The 23,820-nt window shown below is 41.0% G+C and overlaps 1 protein-coding gene across 5 annotated transcripts in view; it reads left to right on the top strand.

Annotated features, from left to right (window-relative positions):
• UBR3 (ubiquitin protein ligase E3 component n-recognin 3) overlaps nucleotides 1-23,820 on the top strand; it is an 88,068-nt gene that overhangs the window by 58,132 nt on the left and 6,116 nt on the right. For all 5 annotated transcript variants that reach the window (XM_088656407.1, XM_088656472.1, XM_088656480.1 and 2 more), the window contains 4 exons: nucleotides 6,282-6,367; nucleotides 15,634-15,742; nucleotides 17,287-17,387; nucleotides 21,747-21,871. In XM_088656407.1, coding sequence (XP_088512533.1) covers nucleotides 6,282-6,367; nucleotides 15,634-15,742; nucleotides 17,287-17,387; nucleotides 21,747-21,871 — 421 coding nt within the window. The remainder of the gene's footprint in view (nucleotides 1-6,281; nucleotides 6,368-15,633; nucleotides 15,743-17,286; nucleotides 17,388-21,746; nucleotides 21,872-23,820) is intronic.

Genomic DNA, 23,820 nt, shown 5'->3' on the forward strand with positions numbered 1-23,820 from the left:
CTTAAATTGCTGACTCCAGGAAATATATATTTCTAATACTTCCTCATTAATACACCGGGAAGAACTTTTTTTAAAAAAGAATTCCCATTGATAAGACATTCAAGCACATTCAGAAGCCTTCATTGCAGAAAGCTGACAACATGAGATCAGCCCTCTTGACTGTGGTTTTCCTTATTCCCTTCCGCCATCTTGAAAGTGTTTAAAATGTGGGAAGGAGAGTAGCTGACACATAAGAGTGCTGATTATGGTGGAAAGGTTTCCCCAGCTTTTCATTTCATTTATAACTTAGTCTAGTTCTGTAAAACCATGCAAGCAACTAGTTCAGCCTTTGATTGTTGTTGTTGTTGTTTAGTCGTTTAGTCGTGTCCGACTCTTCGTGACCCCATGGACCATAGCACGCCAGGCACTCCCGTCTTGCACTGCCTCCTGCAGTTTGGTCAAACTCATGTTCGTAGCTTCGAGAACACTGTCCAACCATCTTGTCCTCTGTCGTCCCCTTCTCCTAGTGCCCTCAATCTTTCCCAACATCAGGGTCTTTTCCAAGGATTCTTCTCTTCTCATGTGGTGGCCAAAGTATTGGAGCCTCAGCTTCACGATCTGTCCTTCCAGGGAGCACTCAGGGCTGATTTCCTTAAGAATGGATAGGTTTGATCTTCTTGCAGTCCATGGGACTCTCAAGAGTCTCCTCCAGCACCATAATTCAAAAGCATCAATTCTTCGGCGATCAGCCTTCTTAATGGTCCAGCTCTCACTTCCATACATCACTACTGGGAAAACCATAGCTTTAACTATACGGACCTTTGTCGGCAAGGTGATGTCTCTGCTTTTTAAGATGCTGTCTAGGTTTGTCATTGCTTTTCTCCCAAGAAGCAGGCGTCTTTTAATTTCGTGACTGCTGTCACCATCTGCAGTGATCAAGGAGCCCAAGAAAGTAAAATCTCTCACTGCCTCCATTTCTTCCCCTTCTATTTGCCAGGAGGTGATGGGACCAGTGGCCATGATCTTGGTTTTTTTGATGTTGAGCTTCAGACCATATTTTGCGCTCTCCTCTTTCACCCTCATTAAAAGGTTCTTTAATTCCTCCTCACTTTCTGCCATCAAGGTTGTGTCATCTGCATATCTGAGGTTGTTGATATTTCTTCCGGCAATCTTAATTCCGGCTTGGGATTCATCTAGTCCAGCCTTTCGCATGATGAATTCTGCATATAAGTTAAATAAGCAGGGAGACAATATACAACCTTGCTTTGTTCCTTGCTTTGTTACAGAGATACTACCGCTTCCAGATTTCTTCTGGTGCCCCCATCATCCAGGCTATTGCCTACCTCTTCCTCCCCCCATAATAAGCTCTTTCTAGTTTGTCTGTTTTAAATTAAGTTGCTGTTGTACACATGTACTCATTCACCTTCGATAATTAAATCATTCGTCTGCAAGCTTCTCTTGACCTAGTGTTCCCCCCACCCTAACAGTACACATCACCAGCTGCTTTACAAGTCAGTGGAGATGCCCCAAGGCATCCTCCAACCCCCCCATCTCATTTTTTTAGCATAATACATCAAAATTATTGGTGCATGTGGGTCTTTCAACAGACGTTTGTGCAGCATTTTCTTGAACCTTCAGAAATCCAGTGAAGCTATAAAGAACAGTGATTCCTCCCCCCGCCCCCAAGATTGATGAATGGCTTTATACCCTGTCCTTTATAAAAAAAAATATTTGGAACTGAATGTGGTTGGAAAACGCATACTGCAGTCCTCAAACCTCTTGCCTCTTACTCATAAGCGGGCATTTTTGTTAAGCAGAGAATTTCAGGACTCTGGCTTTTATTGGTGGACTTTAGAGGTCATTAAAGGTCATACGGTGCAACCCTTTGCAGAGAAGAAAAAATTACTGTACAGAACCAGTCGTAATCAATGTTAGTTGAGAGTAAGATCTAGCTGAAGTAGCTTTGAAAAAACATTTTCAATTTGCTTCCTAAGTTTGTAACTTAAAAGTACAGTACATTGGTTTTTTTAAAAACAACAACTGCATAAGTTTGTGCCAGGGACTAGTGGGGACGTCTCCCTTGAACTATTGTTCTCATGTCATATCACAAGCAGGTTTTGATTCTACTACCATCATTATAGGACCAGCTTCAGGTTTTTGTAGGTTTTGGACAAGAGAGCTAACTTTGGGCCTGAGCCCTTTTACTCCTATAGCAGTGGTTTCTAAGTCCGTGGCCAGAAGTCCGTGAATAAGCCAGTATCTGAAACTTTGGTTTGGATTTGACTTGTTCTTACTAAACAAAGTTTAAACAAACCAAGTTCCCTGTATTTGACTTAACCACTGCTGAAGCCCTAGAACTAGGGAAATCTGTTTAAAAGTGGAAGCAGTTGCTTCTGTTTGCTGCCTAGTAGCAGCAAATGGGGGAAAAAGAAAGGAACATACAAGTCCGAGACTCACCGCAGCTTGTTTACAAAAATATAAGTTTTTAGTAATAAACATTAGAGAACATGTGAACTAAACAGATAAGTTTACAGTTATTGTTATATGCTGTTGTGAGAGTTTTCTGTCTACTCTGGTCATTCAGATACATATCAAAGAACATCTTCCTCCAACTCTCGAACACCTTTTTTCGGAAAATTTTGTGCGATTCATAATAGAGATAATCAACATCATTTCACTAAAAGTTTTTTTAAAAAATAACCTAAGAGTGAGTAGCTTAAAAAATTGTTGTTGATCTGTCCTTCCAGTGAGCACTCAGGGCTGATTTCCTTCAGAATGGATAGGTTTGATCTTCTTGCAGTCCATGGGACTCTCAAGAGTCTCCTCCAGCACCATAATTCAAAAGCATCAATTCTTTGGCGAAAAAATAGTCTTCACATAACATTGATTATGACCCTTTGAATTTGGCCATGTGTTTCTCATTACAAACATATTTTAAGTTTATTTATATAATTGTCATTCCGTAAGTTTTTCAGAAGCATTTTAAGAAATGTAACATTAGGCAAACTGCAATCTATAGAGCTGGAGAGGACATAAAATGTGGGTGTTTGCAAAGTGATTGTGATGTTGTAGACATTGAATGATAAAGAGTGAACTTGAGGTTCCGGTCTCCGCCTGCAGGACCTGTTTTCCATCTCTCTGACCTTCGTAAGGAATTTGGCGGTTGCTAGGGGAGTAAATGGCAACCCCCTACCCTCTCCGGGGGTTACGGAGAGGGGCCGCTGGCCTGCGATGCCCCCAGACCCACTCCGACTGTTTTTGGAGTGGGGGGAGCTTGGGCTGAGCACTTACGAGGGCCAGGACTCCCGGACGCTAATCTGCATGGCGGGGATTTCCATGGTTAAAGAAGATAATTAGGCTTAAATCTATGGACATACTTCAGAAGGAGGGGAAGAAGCGCTGTTTACTGCTGAGAAATTTATGCTGCTGAGGGAGAGGAGTCAAAGACTGTACTGCATCTGGAAGAAGGATTGATGGGGACGGAGCGATAAGGGAAGTGAGTTTTTATTTTTTTTCTTCATATTGTTGCCTCGTACCTTCCCGGACGCGATGTCCTGGCTTGTTTGGAGTGAAAGAGAAGCAAAAGACTGTGTGAGTTGAACTTTATAACTGTTGTTACTGAGCATATTTTTTAAAGATGTGGAGTTGCCGATGAGAAAAGCCCCCCCCTAGTCGGACGGAAGGAGTTCTGGACGCGCTCGGAGGATTTATGAGCTGTGACGCACTTTAAATTGGAGCAGCGACCTGAAGCTAAGTTCAGCTATAGGGCAAGGAGATCCATTAATTTACCAAGAGTTTATGGTTTGATGTTTGGGTCTCCTGCCTGGAAAAGCTGTAAATCTTATAATGATCGTAAATCTTCATGGCTATGAGAGAAAACGAAAGTGATTTGAGCTTTTTAAGATGGCGCTACTTCGAGCTGCTTCGACGCAACAGGGAGCTCCATTAAGAAGATTTATGGGGAGGCTGGACTGATTAACTCACACAGGAGAAAGAACATCTGTGAAACTTTGTTTGATATTTATCTCAGCAGCTGGGAAACAATCGGATGAAAGTGGAAAACATCTATGTGACTGTAAGGGGAAGATCTGGATTATTATGAACTTGGAGGACGATTTGAACTTTAGAAAAAAGACGGCAGTGGACAGTTGCGAGGAATTCCCAATTTCTTGAAGCATGGGAACCCAAATAAAAAAATTTTTAGATGATTTGGCATAACATTCGGTTTGATTGATATATATATGTGTATAATTTGAAATATTGAATGTGATATAATTGGTTTTAATTGGAAAATTAATAAAAATATTTTTTTTTAAAAAAAAAGAAATGTAACATTAAGAAAAATGAGGCTTGATTCCATCCTGCCCCCAAGTGTTTCTCAAGGAGGGCACAGGCAGACATGAATGCTTGATAGGAATCCAGTTATGTAATTGCTGGCAGAGAGTACAATAAAAGCTGGTTACTAAGAGAACCCTTTTGTGCTGTGTTCTCTGTATGTGAATGGATCACTGCAGGGGAAACAATGTATTTGAGGGAAATGCTTGCCCTGCACCTATGTGGGATCACTTTTAGGCATTTGAGGGTTCAGATAAAAGTCATGCGTAAATCATTGAGAGAGAGAGAGAGAATTCAGACAGGTTTTTGTGAGAATATTCTATCAGGGGAAAACTGTCCAGTAAAGCTCTGGAGCCATATGGAGGAGAATGTTTGGAAGCACATCCAAAATGAATTTATTTTTATTAGACCAAGTCAGGGGCGTCCAGCTTTCAAGAGTCTGCGATCTACTCACAGTATTAAAAAACTGGCAGTGATCTACCCATTGTCAGAGTTGTTGAGCTTGAGGACTTGTGTCCTTGCTGCAGTGAAGACTAAGCCCTTTGGAAGTGAGTGACTTTCAATTGCTGTAGAACAAGACACACAATTTCAGTAGCCACCGCCTCCATATCTGCAGAAGGCATTTTTGCTGCGTCGAGTATGTCTTGTTCATTTAGAGCAATCCTTGACATTGTCTTGGGTGTTAGTGTCTGTTTTTACACTGGACATGAATGTTTTGCTGAGCAGCAAAGGTGAGAAACCTTTGATATGTGACAAAATGGATTGCTTTAAAGATTTCCAATAACGGTTAAGCAAATATTTTTTATACAGTAAGTGCAGGCAATTTTACTTGAGGCAGTAAATTAGAAAAATTAAAAAGGTGTGCAAATAAACACATGTCTCATTAATATTCCACAGTGAATTAACCTGTGATCTGTGTTTCCTGTTCTGTCCGTTAATATGAAATTTGTGTCCCAGCTTCTTTGCTGGTAGCTTTTTAGAAGTTCAGCAAGCACTGCAAATCGCCTGAAGAGTGGAAAATTCCCTTGTCACGTGGATGGCCTTATCAGCAGCAACCAGATGGAGCTCAGAGCCCAAACATTATCAATGTTAAATTGCTTTTTCCTGTAGTAGGGAGGATTAAAACGTTCCTTCAAAAATTGGTGACATAAGCTGCAAACTTAGGGATATTAATATTTTGAAACGTTACTATTTTAGTAATGTGCTAATATATTTTAACAAACATTCTATAAAGAAAATCATCTTCTGACTGATGCAGCTGGAATCTTTGCAAAATATTTTGCTTTGAACGAAATACTTCCAGCTTCCCTGCATTCTTCTGATTAACTATACTCAGTGTAATGCTGCAGTTTAGTGGCTAACACAGCACACCTAAGGGGTCTGTTAAAGTGACGAAACCTCTTCCATCTCTCCTCCCTCTTACTCCTCCTCACTGTGGGAAGGAAATAATCGACTGAGCTGTTGGCTAGAAATTTAAAGCACTGAGAGAAATCAGGTATCTGCTGAGCTTCCTGAATAGCTCTGGAAAATCTAGGCAGCTTAAAATCAGGTGGCTCTGGAGAGACTTTGTCAAATACTGTCCTGCCCATATTTCATGGGGAGGGTTCCATGCATATTTAAGGCTGAGACTTCTCCTACTAATGCAACAGCTGGTGTCTGGTGTCACAAATATATATTTACAGAAATACATTTGCAGTAGTCCCACCCATACTCCATGGTAAGCTACTTTTGAAAGTTTCATAAATGTCAAAATTTGCATAGTTACTGGTGTATAGGTCGAGAGAGACTCTTTCTACCAAATCTTGTGGTTGCGAAACTTTTTTTTAAGAGAGATGGGGGGAGGGATAGAATAAATGCACCAGTCTTGATCAAAGTGAAAGGAAACATACAGGGGCAGTTTCATTTCTTTAAAACTTCTAGATAATTTACATAAAGCCTACTCTATTCTTTTTATTATTATTATTCAGGACCAACTTGGAACTTGAACTGGTTCACCGGGGAGGCAATCTGTGTCTAGGAGGTGCAAGCACAGCTGGGAAGAGATCGTGTTTACGTACGTATAAAGTTGTCTCAATGTAATTTAGATTGATTTAAATATTTATTTATTATTTATTAAATTTGTATGCCGCCCTTCATCCAAAGATCACGGGGTGGTGGTTCACAACATAAACATACAAAATGAGAACACAAAATGCGTAGTAAAACAAACCGATAACCCCCCCTCCCACAAACACATTTAAAAGGCCATAAGAGTGTTAATCAGCTGAATGCCTGGTTGGAGAGAAATGTTTTCGCCTGGTGCCTAAATATATGTAATGAAGGCACTAGGTGAGTCTCTCTGGGGAGTGCACTCCATATTATGTTCATAAGAGGATATGAACCGATATGCCCTAAAGATCCATGATGTCAACTCAAACTACACTGAAGTGTATGGCAATGTTTCTAATGTAACGGTGGACGATGTATTAGACAGCTTCATTGTTTAATTCATGTGGTTTATTTGGTACAGTCGTACCTTGGTTTTCGAATAGCTTAGTTCGCGAATGTTTTGGCTCCTGAACACCACAAACCCAGAAGTGACTGTTCCGGTTTGCGAACTATTTTTGGAAGCTGAATGTCCGGCGGGGCTTCCACGGCTTCCGATTGGCAGCAGGAGCTTCCTTCAGCCAATCAGAAGCCGCGCTTTGGTTTCCAAAAGTTTTGGAAGTCGAATGGACTTCTAGAACGGGTTCCGTTCAACTTCCAAGGTACAACTGTATTTGGGTTTGGTAGTAGAACCTAGGGCTGTATAGATTGACCCTGTTTATGAAGTGGATACCTTTCTAAGAACACATGCAAACCCAAGGACCTCCCTTTCAGCCATCTAGTAGGATATACACCTTTCCACACTTTGTACTTGTATTGTGCACCTATAGAGGCTATCATATTACAAAAAGTGTGGGAGGTCCTTGGGTTGCTGAGAATGCCAGAGGACTTTACATCATGCATTGTATGTGTGGGGCACAGCTGCATGCCTGTGAGGATTCCCACCATGTGGGGAAGGGAGAAGGTTATGCATCCTCTATTAACAGAAATATCCAACCAGGAGCTTGAAGTATTAACTCCTTTTAGCCAAAAAGCTGAGCCATAAACAGGCTACAAAGCAGTCCACAGGGTTGAAAAGTTAGATGTTCCAGCTGGGTTAAAGCTAGAAAGGCTGGCAGAATAAGACATATAACTTGGTACCACTGACTACAATACAAAGCAAAGTTGTCAGGGTGGACTTCTTTGAAGATGCCACACATGATGGTCCACTTCAGATATAATGCTAAACCATGGTTTGATACTGCATGTATGAACAAAAGTGAGCTTCAGGCTTACACACCCATCCGCTTCCAATACAGCTGCAAGGAGATTGGAAGCATTGACTTCCCGGACCTCATTGTTACATCTGAACTGGTGGTGGTGGTTCTGGTTAGTTCAAACTGTGGTTCCTATAACAAGCCAGGATCATGAGCCATGAGTTGATCCTGGCTTGTTCCAGCAAACCACACTTTAAACTAACCAGAGTTTTGCCAGTTCTGATATAAGGATAAAGATTTGCAAATAAACTCTGGGTTGGTTTTTAAAAGGAAATGGATGTTTTCAATCTCTTTGCAGCTGTGCCAGTTATGATCACTTCCATTGTAGCTGTTTATCTCAAATATATATTTAAGTAATAGAATTGATAGGAAGCTTAATTTTGAATTTTTTTAAATTGAGGATTCTTTCTCTCTCTCTCTCTCTCTCTCTCTCTCTCTCTCTCTCTCTCACACACACACACACACACAATTTGCTTTCTCCCTGTTTAGATTCAAATATGTGATGCATTTATTGTATTGACTGGGATAGGGCCATTTTGTTACACTCTCAACAAGCATGCTTCTGTTTAAGTATAGCCCAATGAAAATCCTTGCAGATCTTTACTCTCATAGATCTTTCAGTCATTTTCTTGAATTTTGCGTAATGAGGTGTCTCCCCCCCCCTCTCTCTTTCTCTATCTCCCTTGTGATTGAGTACGGTGTTCTGCATGAGTCTTGTAACAATTGTAAAGTTTGTTGATTAGATATGGAATATGGTGTCCCAGGTGAGCTCTTACAGCTGCGAGTGTCAGTGAAGATTTGGGAGCAAATAGGTCAAGTGCTGTTTTAAAAGATTGCGCTGAGGGGGCAGCTGTACGCTGAGAAGTAAAATTAGGAATGATTAATGTAGCTGTTCATGCCGTTGCCTTAGACAAGGTGACAAGAACAGTGAACTAAATCTAGCTATTTAAATGGCTCCTTTTAAAGGCCTGGAACTTCAGGTATGTTTTAGACATAATACACAGCATGCTGGTAGTCTAATACTACATAATCTGCTGATCTTTATTGGTTTCAGGAAAGCCAAAAAGAGTGGCTGTAATCTCCATTATTGTCAGCTGTTATAGGAAAGCTTGCAATTGCTTTTTGAATTTTACAAGTCTTCAAGCACTTTCCTTTTGCCCAATGTGGGGCTCAAACCCACAACTGAAATTAAGAGTCTCATTGTCTTCCAACGGAGCTATTTATAAATTTTCTATTAGTTTTGGGCGATATCCAACATTTGTCATACTTGAAGCCTGTTGAATTCAATGGACTTGAGTAACTGGTTTGCTCTGGGTATAACTTAGTTAGCTAGGATCCTTTATATTTGAAAACAGATATGAACTATAGTTCTCCCTTAGATGCAAGATGTCCTTGGCTGGGTTTAAGCTTCCCCTAGTACTCAGAGGCCGGAATGCTGGTGTTTCAAAGAAGGTTATTGGCTGTTTCAGCTTCTGAAGCCTCAGCTTGTTCCTCCCTTTGCTGGGAGGAGCCATTTTATACCTGCTTGTTTTCTGTCCACTCCTACTCAGGCTTGCCGTAGTTTTATTGTCTCTGTGTCTGTTGGCTCAGTCCGAGGCCACTGGGAGTTCTTTGACTGTTGCACCATCTTGAGGCCTGGGCTGCTTCCTCTGCAGCGATCGTCACTCACACCAAAATCTAATAAGCAGCCACATTTATCAGTTGGTCTTATGGTTGTGCTGTTAAGAACATGAAATTCACCCAAGGAATCATGAAGCTAGATTCAAAGACTTAGGTTGAGTAGGAGTGTTGTTGTTGTTGTTGTTTTAAAAAAGTAAAATGTTTCTAAATGTGATAGGAAAATAAAGTACAACTTTAATCCAATTTTATTATTTTTATTAAAATGCAGTCAAAATAGATAAAATTACAAAGATAATATAGCAGCACATTGACTTGTCTATTCATGTCAAAGCCAGATCAAAATCCTTATGTGACCAATAAATAGCAACAAATTGGTCATCTTTAGTGGTCAGAAGAAAATTATCATGTACAATTTAGTCACGGAAAATAGGTCTTATTAGGTTAGGTTTCTTTCAGTGATATGGTGAGCTGGCCTGCAATGAATACACAGTGGTACCTCGGTTTGCGACTGCAATCCGTTCCGCGGAAGCGGCCGCTTGCCGAATCGGTCACTCGCCAAAGGCACGCTTCTGCGCGTGCGCGAAGTGCCGATAGAGTGCTTCTGCACACGCTGCGCAGATCGCTTCTGCACATGCGCGAGCTGCACAGATTGCATCTGCGCATCCGACGCCGCGGAACCCGGATTTAGACACTTCCGGGTCTGCGGCGGTCGCTCGCCGAGGTAGGTGTAAACCGAGGTTTGACTGTAGTACAAAACATAATTATTACCTGTTCCTTAAAACGGTAAAGGTAAAGGTACCCCTGACCGTTATGACCAGTTGCAGACGGCTCTGGGGTTGCGCGTTCATCTTGCTCTATAGGCTGAGGGAACCAGCATTTGTCCGCAGACAGCTTCCAGGTCATGTGGCCAGTATGACTAAGCTGCTTCTGGCGAACCAGAGCAGCACACAGAAACGCCGTTCCTGTTCCTTACAAAGTTATAAATCTTAATACTGTATAGTAAAACAAGATAAGCCTCACCAGTCATGGCCGTGCGTAGTATTCTGATAATTTTGCCCAATCTGCAAATATGAATTACTGTAAATTTAGCTCAGTACTTTAAAGTGTTCACCACTTTGGCTTTGGGGCTATTCCACAACATTCAGTGGCAAAATATCATACAGAGGTGATTGAGTGAGCTGGCGTAGAAGGGACAAAAGACTCCATCCTTCTTCTGTAATGGGCATAGGGACTGAATGGCCCATCAGCCCTCTTCTGCATCCAGCTTAGAAAGACAAGCAGTTGAAAGAGGGATGGAGTTCTCTGGCCCTCCTCTGCCTGGGGAGGAGGGGGGTGGGCAGATCCAGTGCTTAGTGTGGGCTTCTTTCCACTGAGCTATATAGTGCTAAAACTGTGCTTTAGCTTTATGTATGAATGCCGCCTCTGTGTCATCTGTGAATGCGCCATTAGGCTGGTGTCAGGGGTTTATTTATCTTTGAAAAGGGGTTTACGTGTGATTTAGGCTTTACATACTTGGAACTTTGTGTGTAAGGGATTGGACTGTAAAAAAAACCCCAAGCTGTAACCCAAGCTGTAATCCTAGGCATTCTTAAAGGAAAAGGTAAAGGTAAAGGGACCCCTGACCATTAGGTCCAGTCATGACCGACTCTGGGGTTGCGCGCTCATCTCGCATTATTGGCCGAGGGAGCCGGCGTATAGCTTCCAGGTCATGTGGCCAGCATGACAAAGCTGCTTCTGGAGAACCAGAGCAGCACATGGAAACGCCGTTTACCTTCCCGCTGTAGCGGTTCCTATTTATCTACTTGCATTTTGACATGCTTTCGAACTGCTAGGTTGGCAGGAGCTGGGACCAAGCAACGGGTGCTCACCCCGTCACAGGGATTCGAACCGCCAACCTTCTGATCAGCAAGCCCTAGGCTCAGTGGTTTAACCACAGCACCACCTGGGTCCAAGCTGTAACCCCAAGCTGTAACCCAAGCTGTAATCCTAGGCATTCTTACTAGAGACTAAAGCCCATCTGCTCTTAGTCAGACAAACTTTTTTAGAAAAAATACTTTGGACGGCACTGTCAAGTGTTTCTGTTTATACATCTTGCTTTCCATTGCCCCATAGTATGGCCCAGATCAAATTAAACCATAGTTTAAAATGAACTGTGGTTTAATATGAATGAGCAGTGTGCTGGTGCTTGTTCTTGATATGCATCTTGTGGGGTTTTTTGGGGTGGGGTGGGGAGGGTTGACTGTGGCAGTAGAGTATCTTATAACTATTTGGGGGGTATTAATTGTCCTTTGGTCAGTATCGGACTATCATCTGCACTGCTAAAGTATAGTGACTTTCTGCTCTGTATTGTGTATACAGTATATAATGCTGATATAAGTGAATGCTAAGCACCATAACATTAGAGTAAGCAAAAAAAAAAAAAGTCTGCAGAGTAGAAACAAACAGCTAGCCATCTCTGATTTGTGAAAGCATAAATGGGGGTTGTTGTTTTTTGAACTATGAACACTATTAAAGGTCCAGTTCTCATCCTTTTTCTTTGCTGCTGTGTTCCCATTAGGGGGCAATGTTAGTCTTTTTGTTTCTGTCCAGTGATAGAACAGCAGAACTAAATTCTAATAGAATCATTTTTGTTTTTCAACAATTATAGAATATATAAATTTTCTCTAGAAGCAAGGCAACTTTGTCTTCAGTTTAGCTAGCTTTTATGGTTGTTAGTCTTAGAGTGTGACCTGAATAAAGCTAATTTAATACTGAAATGATCCTAGCGTGAATAAGATTGCATTTGCTAGGCCCAGAGAAGCAATGTTTCTTTCTTTTGTTGTGCTGCCAGGGAACCAAAATGCACCTTTGCAAATTCTTCACTATCTAAAAGAGAAAAGCTACATACAATTTACCAAGATAATGTACAAGTAAAGGGAATTTTGCAGAAGCAGCACTGGAATAAATAGAGACTGTACAGGAATGGTGCCGTTTGGTTGGCATCCACATTGTGAGGTGCCAAGATTTAATATCTCTCTGACTGAACAGTGCAATTCTATGCACATATATCCAGAAGTAAGCCCCATTGAGTGCAATGGGAGCTGTTCCCAGGTAAATGTATCTGGGACTGCAGTCTCCATGTTTAAATTGACAGATATCTTTGGTGGCAGTAGCTCTACTTAATTAAGCTGAGAAGAGGCTTATTTGAACGACTTTGCTCTAGGTAGGAGTGGGAATGTCATCTGAAATCCTGGGGAGTCGAGCCATCAGTTTCACAGCACTGAGATAGAGGGACAGTGATCTGACATAGGCAGTTCCCTGTGTTCCTATGATTTAGTGTTACATACACAAGTCTCAGGTCTGACCTACTTCCTCACCTTCTACACACAATTTTTACTTTGCACCTGAATTTTCAGCAAACCAAAGCTTGCCTTTCCATCCATACCGAGGAAACTATGGTTTGTTCAAACCTTGGTTTTCCCACATGCAATGCTTTTATCGTTGTTTGTGTGTAGGGATTTAATTTAGTGACTAATTAGGGGCACCTCTTCAGAGGTGAGAACTTCAATCCATGTTATAACAGCTGCCTGCAGAAAACTCCCTCAACTCTTAAGCAGGGCTGGGCTTGTAGATGCCAGAAATACATTGTAAAAAGAATTCAATAAAAAATAATCCCCGATATAGAAATAGAGAGCTAAAGGTTAGCAGGCAATAGACTAATAAACATACTGACAAATGCAAAACAGCAAGCAATTACGGGACCCAACCCAGGACATGTAGTTGTGAAGATGCCTGCTTGGTCTTACCTCTGTTCTTTTATATCAGGCATCCCCAAACTTCAGCCCTCCAGATGTTTTGGACTACAATTTCCATCTTCCCCAACCACTGGTCCTGTTAGCTAGGGATCATGGTGTAGGCCAAAACATCTGGAGGGCCGCAGTTTGGGGGTGCATGTTTTATATGCTAGGAATTGTCAATTGCACGCCTCTTTAAATGCATAAATTATGATGCTAGGCCTCCAGAAACTCAGTGGTCACCACAAATACATGGGATGGCTAGGTCAAACCCCCTGCCCAGAGGTCATACCGATTCCTTCCCCCCTCCCCCTTTTTTGAAGATGCTATGAAGCTGACGAAGTTCCTCTTTTCTTAGGTCCTGATGATCTAACTTATCTCTTGTCCTGTTTTATTCACCTGAAATAGGTGTATGTCCTGCCTAATGAAATGTATGGATGCATCCTGGTACATGAAGTTGGGACAACAGCATAAGCACTCAGATGCCCAATGAACTTTTTACTCCCTGAACAACTTTTAAAATAAGAGTATCTTGTCTCACTGCAGCTCTAAGTGGGCAACCTATGTTTGAGCAAACCGCTGTTTCCTTGATTTGGATGAAAATGCAAACTGTGATTTGCTAAGGCCCTGGATGAAGGTGCAGAAATTGCATCACATGGAAGGAAAGGGAGAAAATAGTGTACTACCCCCAAGCTCAAGCCCTTTGGGCACAGCACGCACTGTCAAACCATGGTTTAATGTACACAATATGTAAACCTTTGCTGAACTCCTTTCTGCTAGCTAGTGCTTTCTGTTTCCATAACAACAGCATGAATGGTTGTGTGTGTGTGTGTGTGTGAGTGTTTGTATTTGGAACCAGGAAAGGAAATGTTTTTACTGCAGCTTCAATACAATTATTCCAGCAGAATTCAGTATTTTTTCCTCATAGGCTTCAAAATAGACATATGTAGGATAATACTGTCAGTATAAATAAATAGAAATGCCAGTCTTTTGCCAGGAAACTTGTTTTGCCCTCAATTCACTGCATCTGATTCAGAAAACAGGTGATGGCAATCAGTTCCAATGTCATCTGCGCCTTCAATTATTTCCCAAACCCCAGGAACTAATTACAGCCCTCAAGCTCTGCTAAAATCAGCTGACATAAGCATGAGACTGTTTTGGCCTCCCAAGTGCCTATGAATAATTGTCTATTTGTGGAAAATAAATTAATTCCTCTTGTGATTTATATTTAAATGTGGTATCTCCTGGTCCTGTTCAGCTGGTAGCCAGGGATAGAAGAACAGAAATGAGAGATTATAAATAAAAGAAAGTGTGATCAATAAGGGATTTATATTTTGCAAAGGAAATAGTTACAAAAACTTCTTTGGGTGTGGAAATGGTAGATTGACTATGAGCTGGCTGTCAGCTAGAATGATGGTATCATGAGATAATCAACAAAAAATAAACTGCTCTTTGAAGGAATTAAAAATTGTGCAAAAATGTGTATTTTCCCATTATAGATTCACTTGTGAAGAAGCATACAAAAAGAAATTCAAAACATGGCAGGGGATCCTATAACATGGGGCAACATGCCTGCACTGTGGCAGCCTGGCTCGAATAGAAGAGAGCAATTATGAGTCGTATATTTCCTTATCTGGATTAATTTTGCAATCTTCTTCTCTCATCGGTCTGGTTCTGTAGATCTAGACAAGATCTAAGACTCGGCTGTCGTGTAATTTAGGAAATGTCTCTTTTAAACGGGCTCATTTGGTTACAAATGATCCCCAAGGGGAAATGAACTGCTCTCTGCACCAAAATACAGCCACCTCTGTATTAGATACTGGATTAGCTATATATACACCAAGAAAAGTGGTGTGTGACATTCTGTTGCATTTCTCGTACTTTATTATCGGGTTGCATTTTTATTACTGTATTGCTTTATTCAGTGTTACTACAAAGAGAGAGTGCTTAAGACTATCCGAAAGAGAACGCCACACTGAAAACAGATAATAGAATTTGCCTCTTGAATGGATATAGAAATGGTGATTTGCTGTGTAATGACAGTGCTCTAGAGAAGGCGTAGCCCTAGCCCTTATTAAGGCACTGTATCTCACCTGCAAAAGCCTTTGGAAAGTTGCTGAGCACCATGGTTCAGCCTCATTTCCTTTTCTTGCATGGATGTGACTCAAGCAATTACAATATAAAACTTTTGATTTATTATATTCGTATCCTGCCCCTTTCTTCAAAGAGCTCAGGGTGGCTTACGTAGTGCTTGTCCCATTTTTATCTTTGCAGCATCCTGTGAGGTACATTAACTTTAAGAGATGGTGACTTGTCTGAGGTCGTCCAGTAAATTGTGTAGCTCGTGTAGGATATGAATTCGGGTCTTCCTGTTCTAAATCCACCACACTATCTATCACATGGCTCTTGGTGCATGCTAAAGCCAGCTATAGCGGATTGGGTTGTCAAATATTAACAGCTGGTAATGAGTTAGGGAGCCACAGTAATCTAGAAAATGAAACAATCGGTTGCAAAGAACTATGAAATATTTTAATTTCATTCAACCAAATAATTAACTCATTAGTTGTTTCCCTTTATCCATTCAGATCAGCTGTTTCATGTGTTGGCTATGCACATGCGACTCTACAGCATTGATTCTGCTTACAACCCATGGAAGAAACTAACCCAATTGGTGCAGAATGATGAGAGTTTGCAGTAAGTACAGTTCTATAGACCAATTTCTCTGTAACGTTTTAACCTTGTGAGGCACCAAGTGGAGCACTGTATCTCTGCTGTCCATTACCATTTTAAGGGACTGAATTTGCTGCAGTGTTAGAAACACAGAGCTCACCTCACCTACCCTATCTAAAGACCTTTTATACCCAAACAATTATTCCATCCATTTTTTCAGCTAGTAAAGATTTGGAGACCTTATTAATTTTTTAAGCCACGTATTTATTCATGTTTACTTTCTCTTCTCTTTTAAAACTACATTGTGCAGCAAAATCCTATGCATTTTGCTCAGAAGGAAAGTCCCTTTGTGTTCAATGGGGCAGAGAGAGAGAGAGAGAGAGAGAGAGAGAGAGAGAGAGAGAGAGAGAGAGAGAGAGAGAGAGAGAGAGAAACATGCAAACACACACATAGGGTAACTAATTTGTCAGTATCTTGGAATATAATACAGTTTATAGTTACAGATTGTTTATGCCTGAGGCATGGTGCAGATTCTCTTTTCAATAATTTTGCTTTATCACTATCAGACTTTACATTAGGTTGCCTTTTATTAACTACTTCTGTAGCAGTGTTTTGGGAAGCCACACTTATCAGCCTTCCTCATATGCGTTGAAGGGATTAGCAGGGTGGTTCATTTCCATATTCCAAACAGACTTTATAAAAGACAGTTTTCAGTGTCATGGTGAACAAGTTGCTTAGGCTTTTAATAAATGACAGAGCAGTTTTTAAGAGCTTAATGTGCTCTGGTGCTTGACGTAAACTAAGGAGCTCATCTCTTGGCATTTTATATCATTTCACTTCTTCCGTTATAGCAAAATGAATATATTTAGTCGGATGTTTCACTTGCTCCTGCAAGCCTTCCCTATTTTTGTAATGTTGCCAGGCATCCTATAAACCATGTAAATTTAAAGGCTTGATTGTGCAAACATTATTATTTGACCTGCATCCTATAAAACAAAATTATTGCTATTACTTTATTCCACTTGAAAATTGAGCATACGTTTTAAAAGTTGTATAAAAAATGACTCAATATACTTGTATGTTTATTAATTTATTGAAATGCATCAGGAACGGTCCTGAATTTTCCAAAAGAAAAGTAAGATTGCAACAATTACATACAGCATCTTGGGGTCGTTTTATTAATTCACTAAATGCGGTAATTGGGCAGAACATTTTATAATAATTGACCTGCACATTACACCATTGCACCTCTAGTTCTATATTGGAATAGACAGACATGTTCTCTTCAGGTGATATTGGATGTAAAAGTAACCCAAGAGTGAGTTCCATTCTCCATTGCGCTCTCTCTCTCTCTTTCTCTCTCTCTCTCTCTCTCCCTCCACAAGCTTGAAGGTGAACTTTCAATGGGTATCTGAACACCCCAGTTTTGGTTTTAAAGCATAGATTTCTGCTTCCACAAGTATAGTGTGTCCTTATATGTTTACAGTCTAACAGCTTCCAGAAACTTGCATAAATTCCTAAGGAAATGGGGTTATTGTGCCAAATATAATTATTTCCCTAATTTCCAGGGTGTGCAGTGAGGAACAGCCAGAAGTCCCAGTACTTTATAGAGATGCCTCGTCCCTTTTGCTCATCCAGATTTTAACAATGCCGCAGCCATTGCGCAAAGGTATGTTTCGAAAAAAAATGCATAAATAATAGTCTCGGTGTGTTTCCCTTGTCAGTGGCTTTTAAAGCAGCACAGCAAATAAACCTTGTCTGCTGTGTGTGCTCAAATAATGACTTTGCCTTATCTCTAGAAGTTGGCATCAAACAGAAATTTTTGTGGTGGTTTGATGGGCTTATCTGTGACTCCTGTCTTCTCACCTTTATCAGACAACAGTAGAGTAAAACCACGAGGCCTGAGAATGACTATTAAGTTCCTTGAGATGGGGGGGGGGGAGAGGTTGGGTCCTTTCGTTTGACCTTCATTCGTTTGCTGCAGTGGGGCTGCTTAATATTTCACATTGAACTGTGAATGCCTAAGGGTGAAAGGGAATAATTCGTTTCAATTTAGCTGCTCAAATTGTAGCAATTGTGTCACACCCGACAAAGATAATTGCTATAATACAGTATCTGTAATGGTTGCTGCATATATAAATCTGAGCATAAGTTACTGGAATCCCAAGATACTTTTGAAGCAGAAATGATTTATCACTGCTTATTTTGTCAGGTTTTAAAATCCCATTAATTTTACTGTTTAAAAAATACTAACCCAATTCTCCCCCCTCCCCCCCCCCCGATCAGTGATACAGGTACATTTTGATAAAAGTGTTACTTTGGGCGTTACAGAATAGAATTCCTCTCTTTAACAGTTTTATAATTTGTTGACATGGTATTGGCTTCATCTGTGATATTTTTTATATCAGGGACGTTCCATATAAAAGCATAATCAGCCATGAAAGCCGCCTTTTCATATACCGTATAGCTGCATGAGAATAACACACCTTTGTAAATAAAATTCCCAAGAAACCAGTTGTTTGGCCGTTCTAACAGAACTGTGTCCTAAATCGGAAGAGAATCATAGGTTGTCTTTAGCTGCTTAAAGAATTTATTGGCATGGTACAGACAGAAAGCATCTTTCTTTCTTTAATGTGTGCCTAATAGCACATTTTATATGTGGCGGCAAAGCCAATTTTAACTATCACAGGTACAACATAGGTCTGTTGCTAGTCCTGGAAGACACATCTGATTGATATTTCCTGGGTGGTTTTATACCAGGCTTCCTCATCCTCGCCCCTCCAGATGTTTTTGGCCTACAACTCCCATGATCCCTAGCTAGAAGGACCAGTGGTCAGGGATGATGGGAATTGTAGTCTCAAAACATCTGGAGGGCCTAGGTTGAGGAAGCCTGCTTCATACCCTTCTCTTTTTTTTGAATGCAATCTGTCAGGTGGTTATTTGAACAAAGCTCCTTTTTGTTTAAAAAGGTATTCCTTGAGAAAATTGGCATTTAATAAGCAGTGTCCTAATAGCATCTCTTGCCCTTCAAGCAAGGCCATGGGAATTCTATTAACTAACTTATTAACTGTTGAATGGCCTTGGCTATCTTTTTTCAATCCGGCATTGATTAAAGCAAAGTAAATGCCATTCAGGCTGTTCATTCTGAAAGGAAAATTTGATCTGAATCCACCTCAAAAGAGAATACACAAATTAAGCCTTTGATTGTAGGAAAACATCATGTTAGAGGTCAGTGCAGCCAATAGTTCCATCACTTTATACATGGAGGGCTCAAAGAGTTAGAGGGTATAAGTTTTCTTTGTTGCATACGCATTCCGTGCGACTTAAAGGATTGATCACAGTGTTGAAGATATTTAGTTGGCTGAGTTTTGTTCTGAAGTTGCTGGCTTTCATTCTTTCATTCTTTTTGGGGAGCAAATAAAGCTTTAGTGGAATATTGGCAGTCAATTTCCAGATTAACTGTGAAATAGCCATTCTTCTATCTATTTTGCTTACTAGACAAGTTGCTTTCCCCAAGCTGTAGCCTTTCTGCAGATGACATTTAATTTGGTATTTAATGGCAGTCAGGCAGGATATGCTGAGTTGTAAAAAGTGGCTTTAGCTGAAAGTGAAAGCCTTCAGAGCATTGGTAAAGCCCGGTTTCGAATCTTCCGTACCTGGGTAAGATAATTGAGAGAGTGGTTGCCGAACAGCTTGGTAGGTTTCTGGATGAAACATCAGCTCTAGATCCATTTCAGTCCGGCTTTCGCCCTGGTCATGGGACCGAGACAGCTCTGGTAGCCTTAACAGATGATCTCCGTAGACAGCTGGACCGAGGTGGGTCGGGACTGCTGATTCTTTTAGACCTGTCAGCAGCCTTCGATATGGTCGATCATGACCTTTTAGACCACCGCCTTGCCGACGTGGGGATTCAGGGCACAGTCCAACAATGGCTGCGTTCCTTCATCTCAGGTCGGGGACAGAGAGTGGCGCTAGGGAGGGAGTTGTCGCCGCGGCACCCCTTGGTGTGTGGAGTCCCGCAAGGCGCAATCCTTTCCCCAATGCTTTTTAATATCTTTATGCGTCCCCTTGCCCAGATTGTCCGGAGTTTTGGGCTGGGTTGTCATCAATATGCTGATGACACCCAGATCTATCTGTTGATGGACGGCTGCCCTGCCTCGGCCCCGGACACACTCACCAGGTGCTTGGAAGCTGTGGCTGGATGGCTACGTGGGAGCCGACTGAAGTTAAATCCTTCGAAGACAGAGGTCCTCTGGCTAGGTCGGGGCGACATGGGGTTGGGGGGCCAACTCCCATCTTTTGCAGGGGCTCAATTGGTACCAGCGCCTTCTGTCAAGAGTTTGGGTGTAACCTTTGACGCCTCCCTTTCCATGGAGGCGCAGGTTGCATCCACAGCAAAGGTGGCATTTTTCCATCTCCGCCGCATCAAGCAGCTGGTCCCTTACCTCTCTCGCCCCGATCTGGCCACAGTGATCCATGCGACGATCACCTCCAGGCTTGACTATTGTAACTCGCTCTACGCAGGGTTGCCCTTAAAGCTGACCCAGAAACTCCAGCGGGTGCAGAATGCCGCGGCGAGGCTCCTTACAGGGTCCCGGCCGTGGGATCACATTCATCCAGTGCTTTACCAGCTGCACTGGCTCCCGGTGGAGTACAGGATCAGGTTTAAGGTGCTGGTTTTGACCTTTAAAGCCCTATGCGACTTGGGACCCTCGTACCTACGGGACCGCCTCTCCTGGTATGCCCCGCGGAGGACCTTAAGGTCCACAAACAATAATATTCTGGAGATCCCGAGTCATAAGATGGCTAGATTGGCCTCTACTAGAGCCAGGGCCTTTTCAGTACTGGCCCCAACCTGGTGGAACGCTCTTTCCCAGGAGACCAGGGCCCTGCGGGATTTGTCATCTTTCCGCAGGGCCTGCAAGACAGAGCTGTTCCGCCTGGCCTTTGGGTTAGACTCAGCCTGACCCCTGTGTTTTTCTCCCTCATGGCTTGGATTTATGGCCTACTTGAAATGAGGCTGCACTTTAAATTTTAATACTGTATTTTAATCTGTATTTTAACTAATTTTTTTTTTTATGTTTTATTGTGGTTCTGTTGGTGTCAGCCACTTATGGCCTACTTGAAATGAGGCTGCACTTTAAATTTTAATACTGTATTTTAATCTGTATTTTAATTAATTGTTTTTATGTTTTATTGTGGTTCTGTTGGTGTCAGCCGCCCTGAGCCCGGTTTTTGACTGGGGAGGGCGGGGTATAAATAAAAATTTATTATTATTATTATTATTATTAAAGTTTGTGAAGTTCCTGAGGGATATTTTGCAAAATACATTTATCTACAAGGCTGTTTGTAGATCTGTACTACTGCAGTAAATGCGCACCCCAAATTATTCAGCGTGTTTCCTATTGCATTTACTTGCATTCCTATTGCATGTACTATCAACATTCCTGATAAGGAAAATAAAACACTTGTTTAATTTATTTTAAATATTGTTGCATTAATCTCTGTTTGGGCACATTGTTAAGTGCTCCAGTTAAAGCTGATAACTGGTTTACAGTTAAAGGCCTTGCTTTCGTTTTCTTTCTTTAAATGTGACCTCCTGATTTTGATAGTAGTTTTGGGACCTGTTAAATTGTCCAGTGAGAAGCTATCATTTCTGTAAATGTACATATTCATTTAAATCCCTTCTTATTCAGTTTGCTCAAAGTGGCTCACAGTCCGAAACCTAACAACATCAGTAAAAACAAAGCAATAAAACCACACATAAAAATAAATAAAATGAACCATTACAACTGCAATAAAACACTGATTCAGACCAGCAGGGATAAATGTAATACTTGCATCTTATAGGTTTTAATGTATTGGTGTATGTTTAGCTTCTTACAAAATATAACTTGATGCGTTTCAAGTTTTGAATGGCTCCTTTGAGGAAAAAATACAAATTTGTAGAGTGTAGAATTGCTGTATACAAAACTGAGATCTAATTTAGAATGCTTGACTGACACTGTCTGTTTTTGTACTTTTGTAGAACACTTTACCTGTATCATAAAGGTGCTCTTCACATTGTTGTATATACAAGCCCTTGTCGCACTTTCGGTTAAATGCAGTGCTGAAGACAGGATGACATGGATGAACTCAGGAGCTCTGAAAAAGGTGTGTTGGTTTATGAAAAGCTAAGTAGACTGCTAATGATGCAACTCTGTATCCAGCTGAGGACATGTTGGTCTCTTTGGAATACAGATGTGTGCAATCTTTATACTGCATTTTCTCCCAAGTGGTGAGATTTTCTTACATCTCGATTGAAAGACAGTGTCAGTCTACCAGGAGGAGGAGCTCCCCACCATCGCAGACCCTCTTTGGTGGTTTTTGAAATGTTTTCCAGCAAAGCATATTAAGTGTAAGATTTCCTCTGCCTGAGATAGCTAACCAGGTTTTTGAGAACAGGTTTGCCTCTGCCTGGCTTCACCACCATGACAAACATGCAGAGCACTGTGGAGACCAATCTTAGAAAGTTATTGAACCAGCAGTAGTGCTTTATTATGATGTACAAAGCACATCCAATACAAAGTTGAGCCCTTTGGCCTTCCCCCTGCTCCTAGGTGTTGTTGTTTGTTTGTTTGTTTGTTTGTTTTACAAAGCCTTGATTATCCAGGTAGAACATTGAGGATCAAGAATTTGTCAATTTCCCCACATTTGGGTCATTTAAACTTGAAGAGAGCAGCAGTTAACTCCATTTTGGAACTTTCTTCGGAGGCCTCTAAATGGGCCTTTGGAGAGTGGGGCAAATCTGATTCTCAACATCTGAATGCTCACAGGTTTCAGAAGAGAGGATTCTTTCTAATCTGTCCCAAGTCAAAAGGTTGTCTGTCTAAACCGTAAAACTATATAGAGACTTATTGGACTGTACGTATCCTTGAGTCTTCAGCTTCTTCTTTGCTTGGGGATCTGACCCTCAAAATAACGTTTTTGGTTGGGGATTCCATCCGCCCATATAGGAACTCAGAATTTGATACCCTTTGAGTCAACATGGAACTGTCAACAATAGTCAACAGGAAGCTGTGTTAAGAATTTTGCCCCTTCTTTATTCCTAAAGTTAACTTGTCTTTTCACAGATCTGAAGGGATTGTGCTTCTCTCCTTTTGTTCCAATCCTTCTCACCCTAATGAGAAGAAATGGCACAATCGGGATGCATGAAAAGCTCTTTGCATCTGCATCATCAGAACTCTGCTTGCTCTATTCTGGCATCACCAAGAATTAGGGCATTGGGCTGTGACATGTAGCCTTCAGCACTAGTTACTGCCACAACTTCTACGACTACTACATCATGTACTATTATTACTGCAGGTTTTACATTACAGAAGCTGTCAGAATGTCATGAAATCCAAGTCACTTCTGTGTCATGTCCACAGTTTGTTTCTCTAAATGAGATAGACGTCTCTGTGGTTATATACTGGAGACAGTAAAATTGACGTCGATACAACTACAGCCACTGTGTTCGTTCACAGTCAATTTGATAGATAATAGCCTGTTATTATTTACCTTGTATAACATCCAATCTATTGTATTATTCTAAAATCTTATCAAATGCATTATTATTATTATTATTTAAAATAATCTTTATTGAGTTTTTGATCTGTTAAAGAGCATTCTCAAGGAAAGCCTTACCTTAGAGAAAAATGGAGCAAAGATATGTACTGTAAAACAACTTTCACTGTAACCTAAAGGAAAACTGTGTTAAGATGGAAATGGGGTGGCATTGGACGCCTTGAAAAAGTGAAATAACAGACTAAGGGCCAGTGTTGGTTTTGTGATAGAAAGATCCTGGAGTATGGTAACTAAGGCGATTAAACAAACTTTTTGCAAATGGGTATGCTAAATAACCCAGTTAGGAATTTTAGGGATAGGAATTTATTTTATGCCCTTTTGAAAGACACACACTATCTGAAAAGGTAGGCAGCTTATAATTCCCTTTTCCATACTGTTCTATATTCATTTTCATAATTAAGAATAAGAATAATAAGAATATGGAAACCCATATTGACATGGGATTTCGTACGTGTATTTGAACTATTGTTGGATTGGGGTGACAGCATTTGCTTATT

This window comes from Zootoca vivipara, chromosome 1 (genome assembly GCF_965207765.1).
Source record: "Zootoca vivipara chromosome 1, rZooViv2.hap1.1, whole genome shotgun sequence".
Lineage (NCBI taxonomy): Eukaryota > Metazoa > Chordata > Lepidosauria > Squamata > Lacertidae > Zootoca > Zootoca vivipara.